The sequence below is a fragment of the Acomys russatus genome, chromosome 24 (assembly GCF_903995435.1).
Source record: "Acomys russatus chromosome 24, mAcoRus1.1, whole genome shotgun sequence".
Lineage (NCBI taxonomy): Eukaryota > Metazoa > Chordata > Mammalia > Rodentia > Muridae > Acomys > Acomys russatus.
Window position 1 is genome coordinate 13,044,489 of NC_067160.1, and position 26,367 is coordinate 13,070,855.

The following is a 26,367-nucleotide window of genomic DNA, read 5'->3' on the forward strand; positions in this document are numbered from 1 at the left end:
TGATGTAGCCACGCTGCAGCTTCGGTTCAGCGTGGCTTGTATAATACTGCTTTGATTGACACATAACAACCTCCTCACACATGTCTCCTCTTTCTCTACCTTGCCCCCATTTTTTCCAGGTCCATACATTCCGAGGGCCGCACTGGTGTGAATACTGTGCCAACTTCATGTGGGGCCTCATTGCTCAGGGAGTGAAGTGTGCAGGTAAGAACGCTCTCTCCTCTCCCCACTGTGTCAGCAGCCACTCTGGAGACTGGGCCTCTGTCCGCCTGTCACCTTCACACTCTCGATGGGCAGAACAGGAGGGATACTTATGCTTAAGTCCCCTGAAAAGGAAGATGACAGCTTGGTTCAGAAGCTCAATGAAGACAAAAGCAGGACGGATATATTCAACACTTGGCCTTGGTGCTGCCTTGACTACGTCTATAGAATGTTTTTTGTTATTTTTTTTTTTTCCCTTAAGCAGTATGCCAGGACGCATGATTGTTGCCTTGGAAACTGAATTTTAAAGCTGAATTGTCCTTACTAAGATTTTTTTTTTTATCAAAATCAAAGCCATAAAAAGTCTACAATTTATCCTCAATGATGATTACCAATTCTGAAAAAGTACTTAGTCACTAATATTTTTGTGATACATAAAGATATCGATTGTAACAAATCTTTTTTGTGAAAAATGATGATGATATTTTATGTTTACACTCAGAAACCTTTACTCATTAGGAAACACTCAATGTGGTGGGCTAAAAAGACAGTTCAGAGGTTAAGAGCACTTGTTCTCGCAGAGGACCTAGACTCAGTTCCTAACACCCGCACAGTGGCTTATTACCATCTGCAGCTCCAGCTCCCTCCTTCCATTTTCCTTTTTCTGAACTCTATGGGCACCAGGCACACATGTGGTACATGTACACATGTGTAGGAAAAAACACTCATACACATAAAATAAATAAATCTGTATTTAAATTAAAAGAAGAAGAAATTTTTGAGGCTGGAGAGATGACTCAGTGGGTAAGAGCTGCCTGCTCTTCCAGAGGACCTGGGTTCAGTTCCCAGCACCTACATGGCAGCTCACAACGGTCTGGAACTCCAATTCCAGAGGATCTAACACCATCATACATGCAAGCAAAACACCAGTACACATAAAATTAAAAATAAATAAATTACTAAAACAAACAAACAAAAACGAAAAAGAAATTCTTGAGCTGGGTATGGTGCCTCACTCCTTTAATCCCAGCACTCAGGAGGCAGAGGCAGATGAATCTCTGAGTTCGAGGCCAGCCTGGCCTACAGAGTGAATCCAGGACAGCCAGGGCTACACAGAGAAACCCTGTCTTGAAAAACCAAAAAAAAAAAAAAAAAAAAAAAAAAAATAGGCGGGGGAATCTTAAGATATGAAAGCACACTTTTAAGACAATTTTAATTTCTGTTTCTCCAAATTAGAATCCTAATAGCTCTGAATAAATGTAATTTCCTTTGTTCTATCAGCATGTATGCATCCACATGCGTACTACAGGAAGTCTTTACACTTTGTGAATTGAAATAAATCACATCATATGAACTTTGTCTGTATAGAACCACTATTCTCAGTACTGCCCAGACAACATGTCAGCATGACCTTAAGTATTATTATTTAAAATATAGAATATGCAGCATTTTCTCTAAACATTCAATATATTATGTTTGATCATTATAGTTCTACTGTTTAATTTTAAAACTAAAGCATCTTCTTTCGTGTCTTTTAGCATAAAGCTTTTACTCACATATATGCTAGCAGGGCTGGAGGTGTGACTCCGTAATGCTCAGAGCCCTGGGTTCAATCCCTAGGACCTCAAAAAGCTCGACATGTATCACATATATGCAGCCCTAGCACTGTGGAGATGACAGCAGGAGGAGAAGACATTCAGGATTATACTGAGCCGGTTTATGAGTGCAAGGTCCTAGATATAGAAGGCCCAGTCTTTCTTTCTCCTAAAGGATACTAAGAATAAATTATTTCAAAATGATAACTGTCAGACTTAGCACTGTAAATACCCATATTGCTCTTATCTTATTTTCAAGTTGAGTACTTTCGTTGGGCATGATAAACAAACATTTTTGTGTGTGTTACTAAGTTGTGTTTTTCTTGAATAGCAGAACACAGTACCTGTCGCATGTGACAGTCCAGGCCTTCTCTCCCCGACTGTTCTGTGAACATCAGTATCTATACAGGTGTCCCAGGCCAGTCCCATCAGGGTGCTCCAGATCACAGGGAGCAGGCTAAGAGGGGCACAGTGGGACTCTGTAGAGGGATCTGTCCTGGAGTGTCTCAGCTCCGCATCAGGCCTCAGAGTCCTCAAGGAAGCTTCCTTGGAAGGCTGCAGCCATGTCTGTGAACTGAAGGGCAGCAGCGAGCGCCAGGAAGCATTGGTCGCTGGGATACAAAGACCATCTAAGCCAGCGTTTCCCGTCCTCCTGATGCTGCCGCCCTGTGATACAGTTCCTTATGGTGTGGTGACCCCAGCCATAAAATTAGTTTTGTTGCTACTTCATAGCTGTAATTTTGTTGCTGTTAAAAATCAAATTGTAGATATCTGATATGTGGGATGCCTGATACTCAACTCCTTTAAAAGGGTAATTTACCCCAAAAGGGTCGAGACCCACGGATTGAGAATTTCTGGTTGGCGTGGTGGCTCAAAGGCAGATGGCATACTCCCTCCACAGCAGGGTCACCTGCTCAAGCAGGGAGGTCTCCGCCAGCCTCTTTTGCTGACACCAAGAGAGTTTCTTAGCGTTTGCGTCACTAGCTTAAGGCTTTCTATGAACTAATGCTGTGTTACCTACCTTCATGTACATAAGAGTCCTGTCAGCTACCAATGAAAACCAGACCCCCTGGGTCTGAATCTGTGGTAATGTGCCACAGCCCCAAATTGTAATTAGAGGAAAAGTCTTGGGACAGCTGTTTTACTGGTAACATAATAAACAAGAGGAAAGAAAGCGACTGAGCTCTGCCCCTTGGCACCACCTGGGTCGCCTCCATCTCTTACCAGGAGTCAAGAGTAAAGGGCAAAACTGGAAAGAAAAGCCTGGAGCTGTTTCATTCTGTCCTTTAAAATGTTACACAGTGTAAGAACATGTCACCCTTGATGAATGGGATGTAACTCAGCAGGGTGTCTGCCTCATGTGGCTCACTCCCAGGCACAGTGTGCAGGGTGGTACATCCAGAACTCGGGGGGTAGAAGCAGGGTTAGAAGTTTGGAGTCCTTCTCAGCCACATAGCAAGTTCAAGTCAGGCCTAAGGTTACATGAGGCCCTGTCTCCAAACAAACAAACAAACAAACACAAGCCCACAAACCTACCATGTTGATCTTCAAAAAACAAATTAAAAAATAATCTTTTTACTTTATTTCTTTTGGTAAATGTAGCCTCCCGGCACTCAGAAGGCAAAGACCTCCTCAGTTTAAGACTAGCCTAGTCTACATAGTCAGTTCCAGTCAGCCTGTGCTACATAGGTAGACCCTGTCTTTGAAAAAAACAAAAACAAAACAAAAAAACAACAGACAGGGACGTGGTGGCACACACCTGTAACCCCAGCACTAAGGAGGCAGAAGCAGGCAGATCACTATGAGTTCAAGGCCAGCCTGGTCTACAAAATGAGTCCAGGACAGCCAAGGCTACACAGAGAAACCCTGTCTGAAAAACCAAAAACAAAACAAAGACAGTTTAGACTCACATTAGTTCTGTTTCAATAACCAGTTTACATTTGTGTTGATGGTGGGGCTTATAGAGCTGACGTGAAGCTGGCACTCATCTAGCGTTGTGTCCCTGCTTTATCTAAGACAAGAGTCAAGGAATAAAGGCTACAGAGAGCACAACTCACTGTGCTGGGTGGGGTAGCAGCCGCAGTTGCAAACTAGTGACGTGTGTCACAGAGCAGACAAGAAGAGTCAATACATAAGTAGGAATTGCTTTGTCATTAAGTGGACAAACTTGAAAGGGTATTCAGCTGTGGAGCCTGAGAAAGGAAGGGATGTGGCCGCAGAGCCAGGGTGCGCTGGAGGGAGCTGGATCTTTGCACATGTGGGCCTAAGTGAACATCCCAAAGTGGTTAACAACACTGAGTTATGTCCAAATACTGTCTGCCCAAAGTCCTCAGTCTACAACTAAAGGAATGAGGCGGCACAGCTCTACATAGTTAATCACGGCCCAGATGACTGCACTGCCAACACTGAAGCCTCTCCAGACATCTTAACATGTGAGATTTCTAATTTGACCATAAGGCAAGCCAGTGGCCAATCATATATTGAAAAGACCTCTTTCTTCCAAACACACAAATGCTCTAGCTGAAAGGATTTGTAAAATTTGGTGTTTGTGACGTGGAGTGAAGTATCACACTTTTTGTGTTTAGTTATACAAAACAGTAAGAACTGTGCTGCTTTTGGCGTGGGCAAGCCTTGGTGTCCTGTAGGTAAAGAGCTCCAGGCAGTGACGTGTGCTGACTGATGTCACCAGCTGAGGTCAGAGGCGAAGCAGAACTCACGGTCCTCAGATGGGTCTGAGTAACAGGGCTGCAGACTCCATGTCTACACTGTTCTCCGTTCGTTTCATTTCCAGAAAAGCACCTGCAAGTAACTAATGCATCATTTCTCTCCTAATTTACCAAATCTGGAGAGTGTTCAATAAATCCGCCTTTCAGATATTTTGCCACTCTACTCACTGAGATCTCAGCAGCAAATACTCACCTCCCAGTTCTGCAGTTATCTGAGGCCTGAACATCTCTTCTGTTGCAACATAGGTTTTATAAAAAGCCCTAGCGATGGTGTCTGTTAGCAGCATCGCCAGCCCTCAATGCATCAGCTCAGTAGCTTCTAGAACCAGCAGCCTCTCTCTCCCTCATGCTTCAGGTGACAGCAAAATAAAACTGCAGGAGCATGGCAGCTGCTGCAGCCAGCTGCGTTTCTCAAGTTGATTTCACTAAGGCCTGCCCGTGAACTGTGTGTATGTCATTTAAACTAGTTTTGTAAGAGATTCTGATAAGAGTTTTAACTTTAAAAATAGAAAGGTTATAGTTTTTAAAACATATAGATGGCATTTATTTTAGTTGACTTATTGACTCAGTATCATTTCTCACATGAGTCTAATTTAGCAGAACACTTTTGTTCTTCATCCGTTATAAAACTTTATTGTACTCACCTTTAATCCCAGCAGGAGGCAGAGGCAGGCAGATCGCTGTGAGTTCGAGGCCAGCCTGATCTACAAAGCGAGTCCAGGACAGCCAAGGCTACACAAAGAAACCCTGTCTCGGGGGGGGGGGGGGAAAGAGGAAAAGAAAAGGTCATGCAAATGCTAACCAGGAGGTACCTGAGATGTTAGAGCTCTGCAAAGCCAAAGGAGTAACTTCAATAGAGGCAATCCGACGTGGAGACCTCAGGCTCCAGAGCCACCGAACACTGGAGTTCAAGCTCCACCATCTTCCCTGGATAAATTCCTTAGCTTGCTTTGTTCAGATATGAATAGAAAATGAGTAGAGACAGTAGTTAGTTGATAGAGCTTTGTGACTTTAAAGAAAGAATAAAGACAATAATAGTAAGTCCTCCATAATGTTAGCCACTGGCCATAGGAGGATGCATGGCAGCAGCTCTCTGAAGAAGCTGGATGTGCTCTCACAGAGAAAAGGGGTTGTGAATAGATACGAACAGCAACAGATTTGTCTTAGGAGGACCTTGAATACTCTTATTTTGGGCGTCCATTTTATACCAAGTAATTTAAAATATAATTACAACTTATAGTAGATGTAAATTACCTTGCGCTATCTTACTGATCTGTTTTGCTCCTCTATATCAAAGAACCTTTGACTAGAGGATTTACAAAGAACAAGCGTTAGCTACCATAGTTCTGAGGTAGGAGGTTCAAGGTTCTGACATCTGGTAGGAGGCTCCTTGCTGTTTCCATGGCAGAGGGTGGGAAGTCAAGAGAAGGCAGAAGAGAAAGAACCCTCTCCCACAGGCCTCTTCATAGCAACACTGGCCCATTCCTGAAAAGGGACCCAACGCCTCCCCAAAAAAAACCACCTCTCAACACATCATAAGAATTATGAAGAAAACACTCAAATCTTAGCGTTGCTGGTGTGACATTCTGATATGTGTACTTATTTAACGCTTACTGGTTTTTGTGGAGGGTGTCTGTTTTGATTTTGTTTTGCTTCTTCTGGGGTCATTCAGGAAGTTAAATAATGAAGCATTAGCTAGAATCCCGGCCTCGCTGGGTGTGATGTCACATGTCCTTAGTCCCCGCATGCAGGAGGCAGAGGCTGGAGACAGCTGGAGGTCAGCCTAATGTGTGTAGAGTGTTCCGGGTCAGCCCGGGTTACATAACGAGGCCCTGTCTCAGAAGGAAAGAAAAGCCTGGCCTAGTTCTAATCAAACTTTTCAAAGAGGAGACAGGCTGCTGTTCCTCTCCTTGCAGAAGCTGCAGTTCATGCCAAGCATCTTCTGCTGAAAGCAGCACTCCAGAGTGCCCAGGCTGAAGATAATCATGCCCTTTTCCTTCATTCTTTTCAGATTGTGGGTTGAATGTTCACAAGCAGTGTTCCAAGATGGTCCCAAATGACTGCAAACCAGACCTGAAGCACGTGAAGAAGGTGTACAGCTGTGACCTGACGACGCTCGTGAAAGCTCACATTACCAAGCGGCCAATGGTGGTAGACATGTGCATCAGGGAGATCGAGTCCAGAGGTGAGGCCTTCCCGGGGCAGGCTGATGTGGCCCCCACTCCCAGGCCCTCTGGGAGGCCTTCTCGGTGCAGGCTGATGTGGCCCCCACTCCCTGGCCCTCTGGGAGGCCTTCCTGGGGCAGGCTTCTGTGGCCCCCACTCCCTGGCCCTCTGGGAGGCCTTCCCAGGGCAGGCTGCTGTGGCCCCCACTCCCAGGCCCTCTGGGAGGCCTTCCTGGGGCAGGCTGCTGTGGCCCCCACTCCCAGGTCCTCTGGGAGGCCTTCCTGGGGCAGGCTACTGTGGCCCCCACTCCCAGGCCCTCTGGGTGCCTTGTCTTTGGCACTACTATTGTCCTCAGTGATGGGGGAGAATGGTGTCAGAAGACATAAGTTCTCAAAGTCTGCAGTGTATTAATAAGCAAACAGCTTGATTTCAAGGAACATTTAGCCGGTTATGGAAAGTCATATTTAGGGTACATTGATGGATGATGTCCACAGTCTGCAAAGATCTCTGCAGAGATGGGGCCTCCTTTTGGGTTCTAAGCTCTATTCGTGCCAGGACGCAAAGGCAGAACTGCCCTACTAAACCGTCAAGATGGGAAACTGAGCTGCACCCTAGTTAACTTTACCCACTTGGGAAATGGCCCCAGGCCTGCCGATGCAGGCTCGCTGTCCTCGGTTATGTAAAAGTCGTTACGATGGAATTGGGTGATGAATGATTTCCCCTGAGACTTAACATTACTTGAGCTAATTAGGCAACATGGTGGCCAAATTATAAATATCCAGGTAATAGTAGGTCAGAAGCGAGACCAGCACAACATTCATTTCAGGCGAAAAGTGGGGAAAGACTTCTGGTCACGTGCTAGCACACCATTTGTCCAGGTAAAGTCTAGAGAGAGGTGAGAATGTGCAGGGAAGGCGTGAGCTAACGGACAGTGAGTCCCATTCTTTACTGTTTATTTTCAGGTCTTAATTCTGAAGGACTGTACCGAGTGTCAGGATTCAGTGACCTGATTGAAGATGTCAAGATGGCTTTTGATAGAGGTATGTCCTCAGCACAGACATTAACTTAGACAGTCGTACTCTGCCAGAAATCACAGTTTCTTATGCTACGACTGGTGATTATCATATGCTGCAGGAGATTGTGATAGACATGGTGGCACACACCCGCGATGCCTACGCCTGAGAGGATCAGCTGTTGAGGGTCATGATTGGCACCTAGTGAATTTGAGGCCTGTCTCAAACAACCAAGCAAAGCAAACAACAGCAACAAAACCCCACTTAGGGTTTCTTGTCATTGCATTGGCTGTGTTAAATCTCAGAGTTTGTGGAGAGAAAGAAACACAAAGCTTGCGTATAGACCAGCATTTGAGTGTGAGGCTGGTCCAAGTTCATCGAACAAAAGTAGAGATCAGTTAAATTTACCAAAACCCACAGAAAGGGTGGACAGTGTACCTGCCTCTCGTGTCCCACTGAGTTACCCACTCAGCTCTCCTGTGAGCTGCAGACTGGTTGGTGCCCTGGCTCATGTACAGGGACCAGAGCTGAGAGGAGCTGAAGCTGTGGCCTAAGTCCGGCCGCTGTGGGGCGCTTGGCGGGTTGTTCTGTTGTATAGCATGCAGGGGTGAGGTGAGGTCTCCCTGTGGGGCGCTTGGCGGGTTGTTCTGTTGTATAGCATGCAGGGATGAGGTGAGGTCTCCCTGTGGGGCGCTTGGCGGGTTGTTCTGTTGTATAGCATGCAGGGGTGAGGTGAGGTCTCCCTGCAGCCTGCGTGAGATTCTCTCGCTTCTGCTTCCCCAGGATTGTAGGTATAGGCCACCATGCCCAGCTCATTGGGACTTTTAAAATAACATTTTGATTTCTGCTAGGTGTGGTGGTGCACATCTTTATTCCAAGCACTGAATAGGTGGAAGCAGATGGATTTCTGAGTTCAAGGCCAGCCTGGTATACCGAGTTTAGTTCTAGGACAGCAGGGCTACACAGAGAAACTCTGCTTTTGTGGTGTGGGTGTTGATTTGTTCCATGGCCATCTAGTTTGTATTTCCTTTGGGTACTAGAATAAGGTAGCACCAAAGAAAAGCTGTTTCTTTAAATACAGAGTTAGTAATCTCCCACCCCCCACCCCGCCAAGACAGAGTTTCTCTGTATAGCCCTGGCTGTCCTGGAACTTGCTGTGTAGAACAGGCTGGCCTCAACCTCAGAAATATGCTTGCCTCTTCCTCCTGAGAGCTGGGATAAAGCCATGTGCCACCACCACTGGCTAAGTTAGTGATGTTTAAATGAGGGGAGGGAGGCGTGCTGTGGATTGAACCCAGGGCCTCATATGTTCTACCCATTCCCAGCCTGAAAACTACACATTTCTAGTTCTATCACAGTCTCCTGTTGCCAATTTTCTCATAAGCCACAAGGCAGAAGACAAAGTAAACTAAATATTACCAACCTGCAAAGAGAAATATAGGGCTGCAAAGAGGAATATAGGGCTGCCTAATGTCTAATGCAAGCAAAGGAGGTGAAGGAATGATGTCTTTATACAAATGTACATCAGAGAGCACCCTGAATCCGTGCCAAAGGAATGGTAAGGAAAGGCAGCACTGAGCATGCCCACTCCAGCCTGCAGTGTAAGCAAAGGCAGCACTGAGCATGCCCACTCCAGCCTGCAGTGTAAGCAAAGGCAGCACTGAGCATGCCCACTCCAGCCTGCAGTGTAAGCAAAGGCAGCAACTGAGCATGCCCACTCCAGCCTGCAGTGTAAGGAAAGGCAGCACTGAGCATGCCCACTCCAGCCTGCAGTGTAAGCAAAGGCAGCAACTGAGCATGCCCACTCCAGCCTGCAGTGTAAGCAAAGGCAGCAACTGAACATGCCCACTCCAGCCTGCAGTGTAAGCAAAGGCAGCAACTGAGCATGCCCACTCCAGCCTGCAGTGTATGCAAAGGCAGCAACTGAGCATGCCCACTCCAGCCTGCAGTTTAAGCAAAAGGCAGCAACTGAGCATGCCCACTCCAGCCTGCAGTGTAAGCAAAGGCAGCAACTGAGCATGCCCACTCCAGCCTGCAGTGTATGCAAAGGCAAGCAACTGAGCATGCCCACTCCAGCCTGCAGTGTAAGCAAAGGCAGCAACTGAGCATGCCCACTCCAGCCTGCAGTGTAAGCAAGGCAGCAACTGAGCATGCCCACTCCAGCCTGCAGTGTAAGCAAAGGCAGCAACTGAGCATGCCCACTCCAGCCTGCAGTGTAAGCAAAGGCAGCAATTGAGCATGCCCACTCCAGCCTGCAGTGTAAGCAAAGGCAGCAACTGAGCATGCCCACTCCAGCCTGCAGTGTATGCAAAGGCAGCAACTGAGCATGCCCACTCCAGCCTGCAGTGTAAGCAAAGGCAGCAACTGAGCATGCCCACTCCAGCCTGCAGTGTAAGCAAAGGCAGCAACTGAGCATGGCCCACTCCAGCCTGCAGTGTAAGCAAAGGCAGCAACTGAGCATGCCCACTCCAGCCTGCAGTGTAAGCAAAGGCAGCAACTGAGCATGCCCACTCCAGCCTGCAGTGTAAGCAAAGGCAGCAACTGAGCATGCCCACTCCAGCCTGCAGTGTAAGCAAAGGCAGCAACTGTGCATGCCCACTCCAGCCTGCAGTGTAAGCAAAGGCAGCAACTGAGCATGCCCTCTCCAGCCTGCAGTGTAAGCAAAGGCAGCAACTGAGCATGCCCACTCCAGCCTGCAGTGTATGCAAAGGCAGCAACTGAGCATGCCCACTCCAGCCTGCAGTGTAAGCAAAGGCAGCACTGAGCATGCCCACTCCAGCCTGCAGTGTAAGCAAAGGCAGCAACTGAGCATGCCCTCTCCAGCCTGCAGTGTAAGCAAAGGCAGCAATTGAGCATGCCCACTCCAGCCTGCAGTGTAAGCAAAGGCAGCAACTGAGCATGCCCACTCCAGCCTGCAGTGTATGCAAAGGCAGCAACTGAGCATGCCCACTCCAGCCTGCAGTGTAAGCAAGGCAGCAACTGAGCATGGCCCACTCCAGCCTGCAGTGTAAGCAAAGGCAGCAACTGAGCATGCCCACTCCAGCCTGCAGTGTAAGCAAAGGCAGCAACTGAGCATGCCCACTCCAGCCTGCAGTGTAAGCAAAGGCAGCAACTGAGCATGCCCACTCCAGCCTGCAGTGTAAGCAAAGGCAGCAACTGAGCTGCCCACTCCAGCCTGCAGTGTAAGCAAAGGCAGCAACTGTGCATGCCCACTCCAGCCTGCAGTGTAAGCAAAGGCAGCAACTGAGCATGCCCTCTCCAGCCTGCAGTGTAAGCAAGGCAGCAACTGAGCATGCCCACTCCAGCCTGCAGTGTATGCAAAGGCAGCAACTGAGCATGCCCACTCCAGCCTGCAGTTTAAGCAAAGGCAGCAACTGAGCATGCCCACTCCAGCCTGCAGTGTAAGCAAAGGCAGCAACTGAGCATGCCACTCCCGCCTGCAGTGTAAGCAAAGGCAGCACTGAGCATGCCACTCCAGCCTGCAGTGTAAGCAAAGGCAGCAACTGAGCATGCCCTCTCCAGCCTGCAGTGTAAGCAAAGGCAGCAACTGAGCATGCCCACTCCAGCCTGCAGTGTAAGCAAAGGCAGCAACTGAACATGCCCACTCCAGCCTGCAGTGTAAGCAAAGGCAACAACTGAGCATGCCCACTCCAGCCTGCAGTGTAAGTAGCAAAGGCAGCAACTGAGCATGCCCACTCCAGCCTGCAGTGTATGCAAAGGCAGCAACTGAGCATGCCCACTCCAGCCTGCAGTGTAAGCAAAGGCAGCAACTGAGCATGCCCACTCCAGCCTGCAGTGTAAGCAAGGGCAGCAACTGAGCATGCCCACTCCAGCCTGCAGTGTAAGCAAAGGCAGCACTGAGCATGCCCACTCCAGCCTGCAGTCTAAGCAATGGCAGCAACTGAGCATGCCCTCTCCAGCCTGCAGTGTATGCAAAGGCAGCAATTGAGCATGCCCACTCCAGCCTGCAGTGTAAGCAAAGGCAGCAAACTGAGCATGCCCACTCCAGCCTGCAGTGTAAGCAAAGGGCCGCAACTGAGCATGCCACTCCAGCCTGCAGTGTAAGCAAAGGCAGCAACTGAGCATGCCCTCTCCAGCCTGCAGTGTAAGGGAACTCAGCAACTGAGCATGCCCACTCCAGCCTGCAGTGTAAGCAAAGGCAGCACTGAGCATGCCCACTCCAGCCTGCAGTGTAAGCAAAGGCAGCACTGAGCATGCCCACTCCAGCCTGCAGTGTAAGCAAAGGCAGCAACTGAGCATGCCCACTCCAGCCTGCAGTGTAAGGAAAGGCAAGCACTGAGCATGCCCACTCCAGCCTGCAAGTGTAAGCAAAGGCAGCAACTGAGCATGCCCACTCCAGCCTGCAGTGTAAGCAAAGGCAGCAAATGAGCATGCCCACTCCAGCCTGCAGTGTAAGCAAATGCAGCAACTGAGCATGCCCACTCCAGCCTGCAGTGTAAGCAAAGGCAGCACTGAGCATGCCCACTCCAGCCTGCAGTGTAAGCAATGGCAGCAACTGAGCATGCCCTCTCCAGCCTGCAGTGTATGCAAAGGCAGCAATTGAGCATGCCCACTCCAGCCTGCAGTGTAAGCAAAGGCAGCAACTGAGCATGCCCCTCCAGCCTGCAGTGTAAGCAAAGGCCGCACTGAGATGCCCACTCCAGCCTGCAGTGTAAGCAAAGGCAGCAACTGAGCATGCCCTCTCCAGCCTGCAGTGTAAGGGAACTCAGCAACTGAGCATGCCCACTCCAGCCTGCAGTGTAAGCAAAGGGCAGCCACTGAGCATGCCCACTCCAGCCTGCAGTGTATGCAAAGGCAGCACTGAGCATGCCCACTCCCAGCCTGCAGTGTAAGCAAAGGCAGCACTGAGCATGCCCCACTCCAGCCTACAGTGTAAGCAAAGGCAGCAAACTGAGCATGCCCACTCCAGCTGCAGTGTAAGGAAAGGCAGCACTGAGCATGCCCACTCCAGCCTGCAGTGTAAGCAAATGCAGCAACTGAGCATGCCCTCTCCAGCCTGCAGTGTAAGCAAAGGCAGCAACTGAGCATGCCCACTCCAGCCTGCAGTGTAAGCAAAGGCAGCAACTGAACATGCCCACTCCAGCCTGCAGTGTAAGCAAAGGCAACAACTGAGCATGCCCACTCCAGCCTGCAGTGTAAGCAAAGGCAGCAACTGAGCATGCCCACTCCAGCCTGCAGTGTATGCAAAGGCAGCAACTGAGCATGCCCACTCCAGCCTGCAGTGTAAGCAAAGGCAGCAACTGAACATGCCCACTCCAGCCTGCAGTGTAAGCAAAGGCAGCAACTGAGCATGCCCACTCCAGCCTGCAGTGTAAGCAAAGGCAGCAACTGACATGCCCACTCCAGCCTGCAGTGTAAGCAAAGGCAGCAACTGAGCATGCCCACTCCAGCCTGCAGTGTAAGCAAAGGCAGCAACTGAGCATGCCCACTCCAGCCTGCAGTGTAAACAAAGGCAGCACTGAGCATGCCCACTCCAGCCTGCAGTGTAAGCAAAGGCAGCAACTGAGCATGCCCACTCCAGCCTGCAGTGTATGCAAGGGCAACTGAGCATGCCCACTCCAGCCTGCAGTGTAAGCAAAGGCCGCAACTGAGCATGCCCACTCCAGCCTGCAGTGTAAGCAAAGGCAGCAACTGAGCATGCCCACTCCAGCCTGCAGTGTAAGCAAAGGCAGCAACTGAGCATGCCCACTCCAGCCTGCAGTGTAAGCAAAGGCAGCAACTGAGCATGCCCACTCCAGCCTGCAGTGTAAGCAAAGGCAGCAACTGAGCATGCCCTCTCCAGCCTGCAGTGTTAGGGAACTCAGCAACTGAGCATGCCCACTCCAGCCTGCAGTGTTAGGGAACTCAGCAACTGAGCATGCCCACTCCAGCCTGCAGTGTTAGGGAACTCAGCAACTGAGCATGCCCACTCCAGCCTGCAGTGTAAGGGAACTCAGCAACTGAGCATGCCCACTCCAGCCTGCATTCATGGGTCTCAAAGTAAACAAACACTTGCATAGAAACCGCAGAAAGCAAATTAGTGTGACACACTTCTCTTTTATTAAAACTGCAACAGATTTTAAGATTTCCAGTGGTTTCTTTGGCTCCACATGGCCAGGCCTTTGGAGGCCACTCTGAACCTTCCAGACACATCCTGCAATCGTTTGTAGGATTGTATAGTTTTAACAGGCGAGCCAGTGGTGCCAATCATTCAAATCCATCCTGCACACAAATGCTGCCCAAATCTCTGAATGTTCAGAGGAAGATATCAGATAGACATCCACACAAGTAAAGTGGCACAACCAGGAGTGGGCACTTCAGGAGGCTGAGCTTTCAGATAATGAAATTGAAGACAGCGGCAGATAGGGGCCACAGAATGCTGGCGCGGACACTTCAAGTGTGGGGAAGTCCTCCTTCACCTAGGAGACAGTCGCCAGCTGGATCACCGCCTACTCCAAGGCCAGCAGGTGCCACTACAGCGTTGCTGCACTGTGTCTTCAGGTGGGAGCATAAATAGGCTATGGTGGGTACGCTGAGAGGTCATGGCTGGAGCCTCATCCCAACAGCCCTGGCATATGGTTAGAGGGCCAAGAGCTGAAAAGGAAAGAAACAGTCAGAAAACAAACCTGTTACAGACTGTGCACCAGGCCTGGGTCTCGTGTTCTAGGTTGTCTGTATTATTTGTAACAGAAAAAAACTTAAAGTAAGATAACTGAAAGACAGTGTGTATGTGTTCTTAGAGCCGAGCACGGCAGTGGATGTCCTTAAAACCAACACTCAGGAGGCGGAGGCTGGTGGGTCTGTGAGTTCTAGGACAGCCCTGTCTACAGAGCGAGTTCCAGGACAGCTAGAGCTCAGATTGGCTTCTTTGTTGTTTGTTTTAAAGAGACAGCTTAGTGGGTAAAGGCACTTGCTATCCTGCCTGCCTTTGTTGAGCTTTGGCAACTTTGCACAAGCTAGAGTGATCTTGTAAGATGAACCACAACTGAAAAATTGCCTCCATCAGTCTGCCTACAGGAAGGAGTCCTTTTTGTTGATTAATTAACGTGAGTAAGTCCTGTCCAGGAATGGGGAAGGCCAGGCCTGGGCTGTTCATCTGAGGTGTTTTAGAAAACAAACTGCAAGCTGTGTAGAGCAAGCCAGTAAGCACCACTCCTCCATGGTCTCTGCTGCAGTTCCTGCCTCCAGGCTCTTACCCTGAATTCCGTTCTGTCTTGGCTTCCCCTAGTCATAGGATGTAATATGGGAGCCAAAAAACCCTTTTCTCCCCAAGTTGCTTTTGGTCATGGTGTTTCATCACAGTAGTAGAAACCCTAACTAGAGAGCCCTGACCACCTGAGTGAAAGGCGAGAACCAACTGCTACAAGTTGTCCTCTGGCGTCATATACATTCCATGACACACGCGTGCTCACACACATACATGCACACAAAATATAAATGGGAAATGTTTGAGTTCATGTTTTAATACAACAGATATATTCAGCATTATAAAAGGGAGTGAAGAACCAATATGTTACTAAACAAAGCTAATGAAAGAATACACATTGCATGATCCATATGTGTGACAGAGCCAGACTACGCAGACTGATGGAAGGGAGCTACATCGGCCTTTGCAAGGGCCAGGGAGTGGTACTAACACATAGGCACTTGAGAGACATAAGAAAGTTCTAAAATCAGACTATGGTAGTATTCATACAACTTTGTAAGTACATTAAAGGCATTTAATTGTATATTCTAAAACTAAAAATGTTGCACACAAATTTAAAAGCATGTTTTAAAAGAACTATCTTGATAATGATGTCTACAGTAAACCCAACAGTGTTAATCTTTCAGGCTCCTAGTTTTTTAAAATCTCCTTTCTGCCAATGTAATCACTGAAAAATTACATTAAGCTGCAGGCACTGAGTTCTTTACTGTAATTTGGTAGTTAAGTGGTGTTCTTGGTCCTTGCATCTGTGTAGCACGCACAGTTACTGACTCCATTTTGACAAGTTCCATAAAAGAAAATATTAGTAAGTGGAAAACAAAACACAACTTGCTCTGGTTGAGCAAATGACAGACATTGGCGGTTAGGGAAGGCGAAGAAACATGCACGCTGATGCTACCCGAGGATGGACACAGAGCAACCTACAGGGTGAGTGGAAAACCTTAACCAAGCACTGCAGCCTAGGGAAGAGTGAGAATACTAATAGTGGGCACCAACACACACTGCAGCCTAGGTAAGAGTGAGAACACTAAGAGTGGGCACCAGCACACACTGCAGCCTAGATAGAGTGAGAACACTAATCGTGGGCACCAGCACACACTGCAGCCTAGATAGAGTGAGGACACTAATCGTGGGCACCAGCACACACTGCAGCCTAGATAGAGTGAGGACACTAATCGTGGGCACCAGCACACACTGCAACCTAGATAGAGTGAGAACACTAAGAGTGGGCACCAGCACACACTGCAGCCCAGCAAAAAATGAGAATGCACTCTCTTGGTCTCCACTGAGTTATCAGGATGCTAAACACTATCCAGTGCAAATTCTACCTGCTTTTCATACATGGAGCTCTATAATGGTGACCTTACTTTGCAGACTAAAAGCTAGTGAAGTGGCTGGCCTATGTACGCTGGAACCAGAGAATTTATATACCCTGCAACTAAGGTGTTGTAGACCCTGGGAACAGGGGGACATTTGAAATCTGCATTCTTCATAGAAAAGCATTAATAGGTATTGGTACAGGAGGTCTGTGGCAGAAAAGGGAAAGAAAGAAACCCCTCACTGTTTTTTCTTGGACTTCAGTGGTGGTGATACCCGCCTTTGGCCCCTTCTTCAGGTCCTCAGGCCAAGGCACCTACATGCTTTCTAGTCTCCCCAGTGCCTTTTGTTTCCAGAAAGTACTCTATCCTGCTTTGTCCTGTCCTGTACATACCCTGAGTGAAAAAGGCGCTGGGAAGCGCAGAAAGGCTGCTGTACTCTGCATTTTTAGAGATTGGGGTTTTTTAATGGCTTTTATGGAGTAGTTTTAGAGTTTCAGGACAATTTAGCTGAGGGTACTGCAGGTTCCTGTGCAGTCCCTCCCTTCGGCATCTACTCCTAAGTTCCCTCTTACTAACTTGATTTTGCTTTTGAGATGGTTTTACAGTGTTAGCCCAGGCTGGTCTAGAACTCTTGATCTTCCTGGCCCCACCTCCTGCACACTGGGATCAGGCATGCCTCATCCTGCCTGGGTGAGCATCTTGAATTAGTGTTGTGCCTTTGTTATTGTTGGTAGCCCAGCATTGACACATTATCAACTATACCTCAGAGTTTACACTGCGGTATCTTCTGTCTACAGCAGAGCATCACACAGAATAGTTTCGCTACCATGCAGTTCTCTTCCACTACCTGTTTGCTCCTTCTTCTCCCAAGTACATGGCAACAGTGAACCTTTGCCTTTCCCAAGCCATTTTATGCTGACCTCTGTCACCGTGCATTGATGGCTTCTTTTGTGTGTGTCTTTTATAGCTTACTAACTCATTGGTTCTCATTACTAAGTCTGTCCGCCTGTGCACACACATGGGCATGCAGACACAGATAGCTAGCAAGGGAGCTGTGCTGGGTAAATACTGAGTAGCTGCAAGCTCAGATTTTAGAACAAATGTAGACGCAGGCCTGCACTGGACCCCAGAGACAGCCATGCTTCGGCCCTGAGTGCCCGCCCCTTCAAATGGCCTCCTCCTCGGATCACGTCTCTGCGTTCTTCAGTGCTCACGGTCTTGGCATGTCTTCTTGGGCCCTGGGGGGCATTTGGTTTGCTTTTTGATTTCTTGCTGCCTCAGTCACCCATCGAGCTTGCTGAGGCAAGATCCAGATGTTGTTTCTGTGAAGCCTGCTGTGAATAAAACAAGGAGCCTTTATCGTCACCACTGTCAGTTCACATTTGTTACTGGGGTAGTGCAGGCATGGAGGTTAGAGGGCAGCTTGAAGGAGTGGCCTCTCACTTCCACCATGTGCTTCAGGGTTCAAACCCAGGTTGGCAGGCCAGGCCTGTGTTCGCTTCTGCAGACTGTGCTTTATAAAGCAGAAAGAAAGCAGCACTGCACTATTCCCTTGGGGACCCTCAGGTGACTAGGAAATGTGAAGCTATTTCTACCCCAGTCTACGTGCATATATACACACGCACAGAGCTGAGCAAGGGAAAATAAATAGCTTATAAAGAGAAAAATATGAAACCTACTTGCTGTTTTATAGAAATGGGTCACTAGTGTATATCTTATTTCATGCTAGATTTGATCTTAGAAACTGAAGTGTTGGTTGTTAGTAATTAAAATATAGCTTTTGTTTTTTGTTTTTTGGTTTTTTTTTTTTTTAAATAAAAATCACTTAACTCACAAGTACAGATATCACAGTAAAGGGTTCAGGTGGCACTCAAGCATACACTTGTCCAGCCCCAAACTATGCATCTCCACAAGCTTCTGTACAGTTAGAATAAAATATGTTTAATTGATTTTTTTTTTTAACTCTGAAGTATTGCTTATCTTTAAAATGTAATCATGCACAAATCATGTTAAAAGGATATGGGCTGTGAACCTAGCGTTTTCTTTTGTTTCTTTTAAAAGATGGTGAAAAGGCAGATATTTCTGTGAACATGTATGAAGACATCAACATTATCACTGGCGCACTTAAACTGTACTTCAGGGACCTGCCAATCCCTCTCATCACCTATGACGCCTACCCCAAGTTCATAGAGTCTGCCAGTAAGTACGAACGCGTGAGTCCACACCTGACAAGCTGCCCCACCCTCCCCGCTAAGAAGTATCAATATATTTTAAAGTACATCCTGCAGCTCTCTCCACAGTCTGTATCCGCAGGTGCTTACACTCTCTAACCCAGACTGTCTTCTACCTTCAGAAGCTTTGGTACGGTACCACTTTTCTAAAGCAACCCCTCCTGTACTGTGCTGCTTGGACTTGGACCAACCGTTAGTAAGATAAATCAAAGGCCAAAGCAAGACTTTGTCATGTTTGATATAGTAAACATTCCTGTCCGCTCGTTGTAAATGTGCCAAGCCTTGTGTTCATGGTTTCGGTACCTACCCCAGGTACCCAGACCATCAGAGTTCACAGGTGAGCACTGGCCCATCCATTCCATCAGAGTTCACAGGTGAGCACTGGCCCATCTGTTTCGCTTCCAGGACACGGCTTCACATCATCAAGGAGTTTTGTTTTGCTTTGTTTTCAGAATTGGGAAGCTAAACTCTGCACTCACTACTCCTCAGCCAAAGAAATGTTTGGTGTTGTTTGTTTGTTTGTTTGTTTTTATTCTAATTGAGAAGAAAATTGGTCATTTTCAAATTTTTATTTCTGTTTCAAAATGCATAACTGTGATTCATATCTCACCCTTTAAAGAAGGGACATCGTATCAGATTCTAGATGTTGGTGTCACTTTTTTTTTTTTTTTTAAAGAAAAAAGTCTATTCCTGTCATTTTGCTTCTGTCTTTAAAACCATATGTCATCTCCATCTTTAAATAATAATACCATTTCCTTAGTATCTCTGCTTTGCTTTTTGACTTTCTGTTCTGAATTTAGTTTCTCCTTCCCAGTGTTGAGTTTGGGGAGGAAGCCTAGAGAACTCACTTCAGGGACAGAAACTTAAAATTTCAAGCTTTATTTTCTGCATGCGAAGTGAGGTGCTCAGCTCAGAATCTGAACCTCATCCCACAAGGGGAAACCGCACTGCATATTTAATTAATAGAACCACAGAGCGAGGGGGGCAGGGGGCTGCAGCGCTGTCCAGTCATGCTCTGACATAAGGGGTTGACAAGGGAGTGTCCATCACTCAGGGCAGGAGGCGGTCCCTGGGCCTGGGAACATGAGCTTGTTTGACAAGTTTGGCAAGATGGCGAGGCTGTCCTTGAGATGTCTGGACTCAGACAACTGTCCCCTCACAACAGAAGCTGTCCAGATTTTGGCAAGTCCCCGGTTCTCCTAGGGCCTGAGTTCTTGGATTTAGTTTCTCTCTATGGTTAAGTGGAGTCTGGAAACAACAGAATAAGTTTCTTTTGCTTGTTCCAACACCAGCTTTTGTTGACCCTTGATGGTTAGTTTCTTAGACCTCCGAATTCTCCTGGGTCATTGAGAGAAATCTCTTTACAGTGTGAGAAAGCTTAATGATTAAAAGTTAGAAAACATGAGCCAGACAGTGGTGGTCCACGCCTTTAATCCCAGTACTCACAGAGTCTGGAGGATCTCTGTGAGTTTGAGGCCAGCCTGGTCTACAGAGTGAGTTTCAGGACAGCCAAGGCTATACAGAGAAACTCTACCTTGGGGGGAAAAAAAAACATAAAGAAAAAAAGAGAGGGAGGGAGGGAGAGAAAGGGAGGAGAGAGAGAAGAGAAAGAGAAAGTTGGGAAGCATGGGTGCTTCCCTTGCACTCTTCCATGGGACTTACTTGCTCCCATCTGTAGATGGCCTCAGCTCTGATCATGGAGATTGCCCAGGGAGTCTGCAGGCAGGCCTCAGCTGATTGGCACCAGCCTAGAAAGCACGTCCCCTGTGAAGGGCTTCTCACCTGGCTTGCCCAGCCCTGGAACAGCACTGACAGTAGCTAGATAGTTGGCTTTTTCCCATTGCTGTCTTGCTTGGGTTTAGAATGAAACTTGGCTCTGTATGAATGAGCCAAGACAGGACAGAGCAGTGACTCACGCACAACCTGGTTCTGAACCACACTCCCTACCTGGTAACACCCACACCTCTTGTTAGAGTGTGGGCCCCACACTCTTATGACCTCACCTTCCTTCTTCACCCCACCTTCTACTGCTGAGGAAAACCTTTCTCTGTTTTTCTTCAAACCATGTTTCATTGCTGTGAGATTAATCTCAGAAGCCTTCCTGTCTGAAATCAGCAACCCCCACCCCTTATCTCCCAAATCAAGAGACAGGTAAAGGTCTTTTCTTATAATCCAAACTACCCTGGCCTCTCCCTGGGCCTCATGTGAGTATGTACAATGCCTGTCGTAGTGTCCTTTCCCAGGATAGTCAGCCTCTTGCGTTAGGTGTGTGGATACAATTGCCCCTCAAACAGCAAAGAGGAAGATCAGAGGCAGTTGCAGAGGTGTACATGAGGTGCCTGCCATGAGTCAGGCCCTCAATTGGCCAAGGCCACATTGCTGGAGGTGGTCTGGCACTGCAGCTGGCTTGTCCTTCTCATCAGGCCCCTTGCTCTCCCTCTGCACCCTGCTGAGCTTCTGCTGGAAGCAGCAGACATACAAAGGAGGAGAATGGAGGGGACACCCTTCGTGTGATGGGCAGGGTTAGGTGGTACTTCCTAATCCAGTTAGCTCTTGGCCTTTTAGAAACATCTCTTGGCTTCCACCTCCCAGAAATCTCTGGCATTACTTACCATGCTTTGACAACAGAAGTCATAGTTTACTTTAAAGTTTTTGCTCCAAAGCCAGTAGAGCTGTGCTGGTAACAGCCTTTCTAGAAGTCCCAATGTGACAGCTGACTTGAGACACTAGAACAGGACTCCTGTCCCTGGTGTAGGGAGGCAGGGCACCCCACCTCTTCAGGCTGCACAGCCTCTGTACAACTGAAATGGGATGCACTCCCCTCCAGTTTTCTCTAAGGTCTGAGTCGGCCCGCCCTTCCTTTTTGTTCTTGTTCCAGTGGAGACTCTTGCTCTAGAACAGAGGTGCAAGGCAAGTCTTGCTACAGGGTCTTTCATAAGCCAGTGACGTGAGCTCTCCCGGACCATGGTGGAAATCATGTGGGGAAGTGCGCCCAGCCCAGGGGCCTGAGCACTGTCTTCCCAGAAGATCTTAGAAGGCAGCGTCATTGCACAGTGTGCAGCCATGGATGAGTCAGGGTTGTCTGTGCCCAGCAGGAAGAACTTTCTGAGTTTTCCTCAGCTCTGTAGTTTGGTAATTCCTGTAGTTTAGGGAAGTTTCTCTCTCACACTGAGCTTCTCTATAGAGAATTAACAATACACACGCCAGAGGTACAGTCGGGGCTGATCTGCAGCTACTACGTATTCAAATGTTAAAATTGTTGCCACCTAAGATCCTAACTGTCCTATGAGCAAATTCTCACGTATCCAAAATAACTTGTGTGTGAACCTTGCCTCCCAAATTATAAGAAAGGTAGGCAGAGCAAAGGTTCAGGTGCATGTGGGGCTGCAGAAGGACCAGGAGAACAAGAGAGGAAAGAGGAAGAAAGGAGCAGGTCTCCATGGTTACCATAACCGGGAGCATGTGGCCAAGAGCAGCTTGCTCTGAGGACTGGCTGGATGAAGCAGAAACAGCCCAAGTGGAGCATGTGCAAGTACTTATGGGGATTTTGGCTGGGAAGCAGACAAAACAGCTTAGAGGGTTAATATCTGCCCAGCCCTAGTGTTTAAGGCTTCTTATAAATCTGACAAGTTTCTGTGTCTTTTATTTATAAAATAGTGGGTTAAGGAATAACTGCCACTTTATTAATTACCAGCATTAATTAACATTAATAGAGTAATTAACTCATTTTGCATATGCCTTAATAAGTATATGAATCAATATTAAATATTAACATTGCACAACAGTGTACCTTCATCACATCTTGATCCAGGTCCAGAGTACTTGCTAGCCCTGCAGAGCCCACACTTTTCAAGACCGAGTTTCCTGGTCCTTCTCCAGCCCTCAGTCATGCGTCCCCTTCCCTCTCATTCTGTTCCGCCCCTGGGCCTCACCCCCATCCTGGGGCAGTGGCAGCCGGGGTCAGGCGTGGCGTGGTTTCTTTGCTGCACTGGCATGCCTTCAGGACATGACGCTGCTTCCCGCAGGGCCTGCATTGTCCCTCCTTTAGGTAATGTTTGCTGACTATGTAAACTTGGAATTTCACATAAAGAAGCACAGACTTATGTCATTAAATAAATAGTCTAAGGGATCATATAGCTAGACTCTTTCCTTTAAATCCTTGTTTGGTTTGGGGTTGTATTTGTCTTTGTTTTTTGGTTTCTTGAGACTGTCTCACTGTGTAGCTATGGCTGTGCTGGACTCACTTTGTAGACCAGGCTGTCCTTGAACTCACAGGGATCCGCCAGTATCTGACTCCTGAGTGCTGGAATTAAAAGCATGTACCACTGTCACATCCAGCTTAAATCTTTGTCTGGGAATGCCCAGTAACTGTAGCTCACTGCTTCTGAAGACAGCCAGTCCACAGTTGATGGCCAGGTGTGACAGTCACACAGCCTGCTGTGTACAGAAGCCTGGCTGCCTGACAGTGCTGTTGGCCTCACTCTCCTCCACATTGGGTGACAGCTGATAATGCCCAATTCTTCTCTGTACACTTCCCCTTTTTTTCTGTCTCTTAAGTTATGCTTTAATATTCTTGTGACCAAAGCGTTGTGTTCTGTAGAAAATTCAGTGGGCATGGGAGAGAAGGAGGGCTGCTGGTCAGTGTGGTGTCAGCCATCCAGTGCATCTGAGCACGTGCCCGCCTGGAACCAGTTGGAAATACGGGGTGCCTCTCTCTGCAACAGCAGGCTCATCCAGGGCAGCGCATGCACTCACGCATCTGAAGTCTCAGGCGGCGCTATCCCCAGAGCTCCTCCGCCGCTCCCCGCTGTCTGGGCCCCAACCTTGATCGTTTCTTATTCTCTTTCATATGCACTCCCCATCAGGAAGTCATGTGAACCCTACCTTCAAATTATACTCAGAATAAAATGCTTTCTTCTCACTCACAGTGCCACTGCCTGCCAAACGATGCTGTGCTCCTGGGCTTTTGCATTAGTTACTGGAGTGACCTCTCTGCCATCATTCTGCCCCTCTGTAGTGTGTGCTGTGTGTGGCAGCCAGAGGAAAGGGGACTATGGGAAACGAGAAGGGTCATGGGTAACAGGCATCTGCCACCAATGCTCAGAGCCTGAGTTTGAACTCCAGTACCCATGTGGTAAAAGAACTGAGCTCCACACATGTGCCACAAGTACTCAAATGCACATAAATACATGCATAAATGACTAACACATTTAAATGAGCATCAGGTTCGTAACCTTCATAACCTTTCCAGTTCTCTCTGCAAGGCATGAGAAAGGCGTTCTCTCTGACTTCTCAGTTCTCCGCAGCCACATCTGCTCCACTCCACCCCCGCCCCGCCCCCGCCCCCAGTCTTACAGGCATGCTCCCCTTGGGACCTTTACACAGCTCAGCTGGGACCGTCTTTCTTCCTCATCTCATTCTTTCACTCCTCTGAGGCTCTACTCAAGAACTTTCCCTCACACTGAAGTTTTTCTTGACCTCCATTTTAAAATCCAGGGACTTAGCACTCGCATCCCTTGGACTGCCGCACAGGACCTGCCCTCTTTTGTGCCCTGTAGACTGACACTGGCCTTGGTGTTTGCTGTCAGCTGCTCTAGGAGGAGCCAAGTCCCCCTGAGCCAGTGCACCAGCGCTATCCAAAATGCCCCACTATCTCAAGCTTCTTCTGGCCAAGATTAAATGTAGAAGTTAAGAAGAAACCCTGCTTTTAATTTTCAAAGCATGCAGTTTCAGATTAGTTAGCCTATGCTAAGAGCTAGCTTTCTATAGTAAACAGAATTTCCTTCTCTTAATTCTAGAAATTAAATTACTATATTTCAGACTCTGAGAAAATAGCTGTGTTATGAATAGATGCCCTTTTTAAGTCCCTAAGGTTCAGAGTTCATGCATTATCTGTGTGGCAAAAGGCAAAGAACGCATTCTTTATTATAAAGAAGTGACCCAGGAGTTGAGGGAGCTTTGGACCAAAGCTGTAGAGCAGCCATAGGTTCTTGAGTTAAAGAGCCTCGGTCCCTGGTCATGGTCTGGGATCATCGGGTCTGCTCTGTCATGCTCAAAGCTCAGCCTTCACTCCACCTGGGCCTTTACTGGACCCAATATGCATTGTCATTGAGCTGGGCTGCTTATTTGTGAGAGAGACCAGAGTTTCGGTCTTCTTCCCAGTATTTCAGGGCTACCATCGTGATTAGGACTCAGCAGTGTGAGGTCCTGCATGGCTGGAATGAGAGCCAGCATATAAGGCACTCCTTGTAACCAGAGTGAGAATGCACTGGGGTGCTTTTTCAGGAGCACAGGGTTCCATCGGCTTCTGCTGTTTGTGTCTCAGGTGTGACTGACAGACAGAGCAGAGTTTTTTGTTTGTTTTGGGTTTTGTTTTTTAAAGATTTATTTATTACGTATACAATGCTCTTTCTGTGTGTACATCTGCAGACCAGAAGAGGGTATCAAATCATATTATAGATGGTTGTGAGCCACCATGTGGTTGTTGGGAATTGAACTCAGGACCTCCAGAAATAGAGCAGAGCTTTTATGGAATCCACTGGTGCTGAGCCCTCAGGGAGATCTCAGATGTCCAGGTGGAGAGCATCCCTTCATAGCATACTTCTTCGCAAGGTCCCCCCATCCCAGGATCGCCCGGTGCACAGCACACTTAGAATTGCTGCAGTGTGCTCTCTGAACATAGTCCTCTCAGACTATGGAGAGCAAGCCTGCTTTGAAGGGAGACTTCATTTTGTTATGTAGCACAAAGTATACTAAATATAACAAGCAAATGTTAGATGATACATTTCCTGGTTTAGAAAGAAAAAGGGCTGGCGTATGGCTCAGTGGTATAGTGCTTGCCTAGCATTTGTGAGGTGTGGGTTCTGCCCATAACACTGCAAAGAAAAACAATGACATTTAAAAAAGAAAAGAAGGGGGAAAACACCAGTAAGACTTTGCCAGGAGCTTCAGGGGCAGTGGGTGCCTTGCCTTGTATACTACAGGGGGATTTCCAAACTCTCAGTAGTAAGTACGCCTATCATGTTCTCAGATGAACTCATCGGAGTGTGTACGACTTTATCTGTGTGTCTTCATGTGTCTGGATTTGTTACAGTTGCATCCAAAATATCCAGTGTGTCCATTTTCCTCAGTTGCCAGACCCTAAGACCCTGACGTGAAAAGCAGCCCATTAAACTGTGTCTCTAAGATGGCCCTGGACAGATGGTTTTTGGCTGTGAGAAGTCATTTCCACTCGCTTTACTGAAGTATCACAGAAGAGTGTTCATGAGCATTCACGTGAGCTTCCTGCTAGAACATCTTTCCTTGCTGTTGTAGAAATTATGGACCCTGATGAGCAATTGGAGACCCTTCATGAAGCACTGAGACTGCTGCCCCCTGCCCACTGCGAGACTCTCCGGTACCTCATGGCACATCTAAAGAGGCAAGTTGTAGCTTGTGTCTTACTGCTGTATTATAATCAAACTTCAGGAATAAACTTAAGCAAAAGGTAAAAGAAAGGACACGTTCTATTGAGTGAATGCGTAGGTGCATAGCAACTTTGCCTTGTGAGAAAATGTGCTGCTACTTAGGAAAGGATGCTAAAAATACTGTGCACCGCAGTACCGCATGCCAACCTTGTTCTGACTTCCGTGCCTTGCAGCCCTAGGGTCTGTTTGTAAGTGTGCTAGCACTCTGCAGACATTGGTGAACATCTTGTGGAAGGTGAAAGGGCTACTGCTGTCAGCTTGTGAGACAACTCACTTTTCTCAGCTTATTGCTCCAAGTAAGCACTTGAAGTGTGGTGATAGGATTTTAGATTTTTAACTACTGTTACCAACGCTGGAAAATGGCATAAAAAGTGATGGAGTAGGAAGGAATGTTTTCAGCTAGAGCTTTAAGCTGTGATGTGATTGTGATGATCAGTCACTACC

General features: G+C 47.7%; 1 protein-coding gene across 2 annotated transcripts in view; it reads left to right on the forward strand.

Moving 5' to 3' along the window:
• The window catches only part of Chn1 (chimerin 1), a 156,259-nt gene that overhangs the window by 128,177 nt on the left and 1,715 nt on the right, over positions 1 to 26,367 (forward strand). Inside the window, exons 8-12 of one of the 2 annotated variants that reach the window (XM_051166127.1) lie at positions 120 to 204; positions 6,534 to 6,707; positions 7,650 to 7,727; positions 18,288 to 18,425; positions 25,772 to 25,981. In XM_051166127.1, the coding sequence (XP_051022084.1) occupies positions 120 to 204; positions 6,534 to 6,707; positions 7,650 to 7,727; positions 18,288 to 18,425; positions 25,772 to 25,947 (651 nt within the window). In that variant the 3' untranslated portion in view covers positions 25,948 to 25,981. Of the gene's footprint in view, positions 1 to 119; positions 205 to 6,533; positions 6,708 to 7,649; positions 7,728 to 18,287; positions 18,426 to 25,771; positions 25,982 to 26,367 lie in introns of those variants that run through there. The other variant, XM_051166128.1, reaches the window with a different exon arrangement.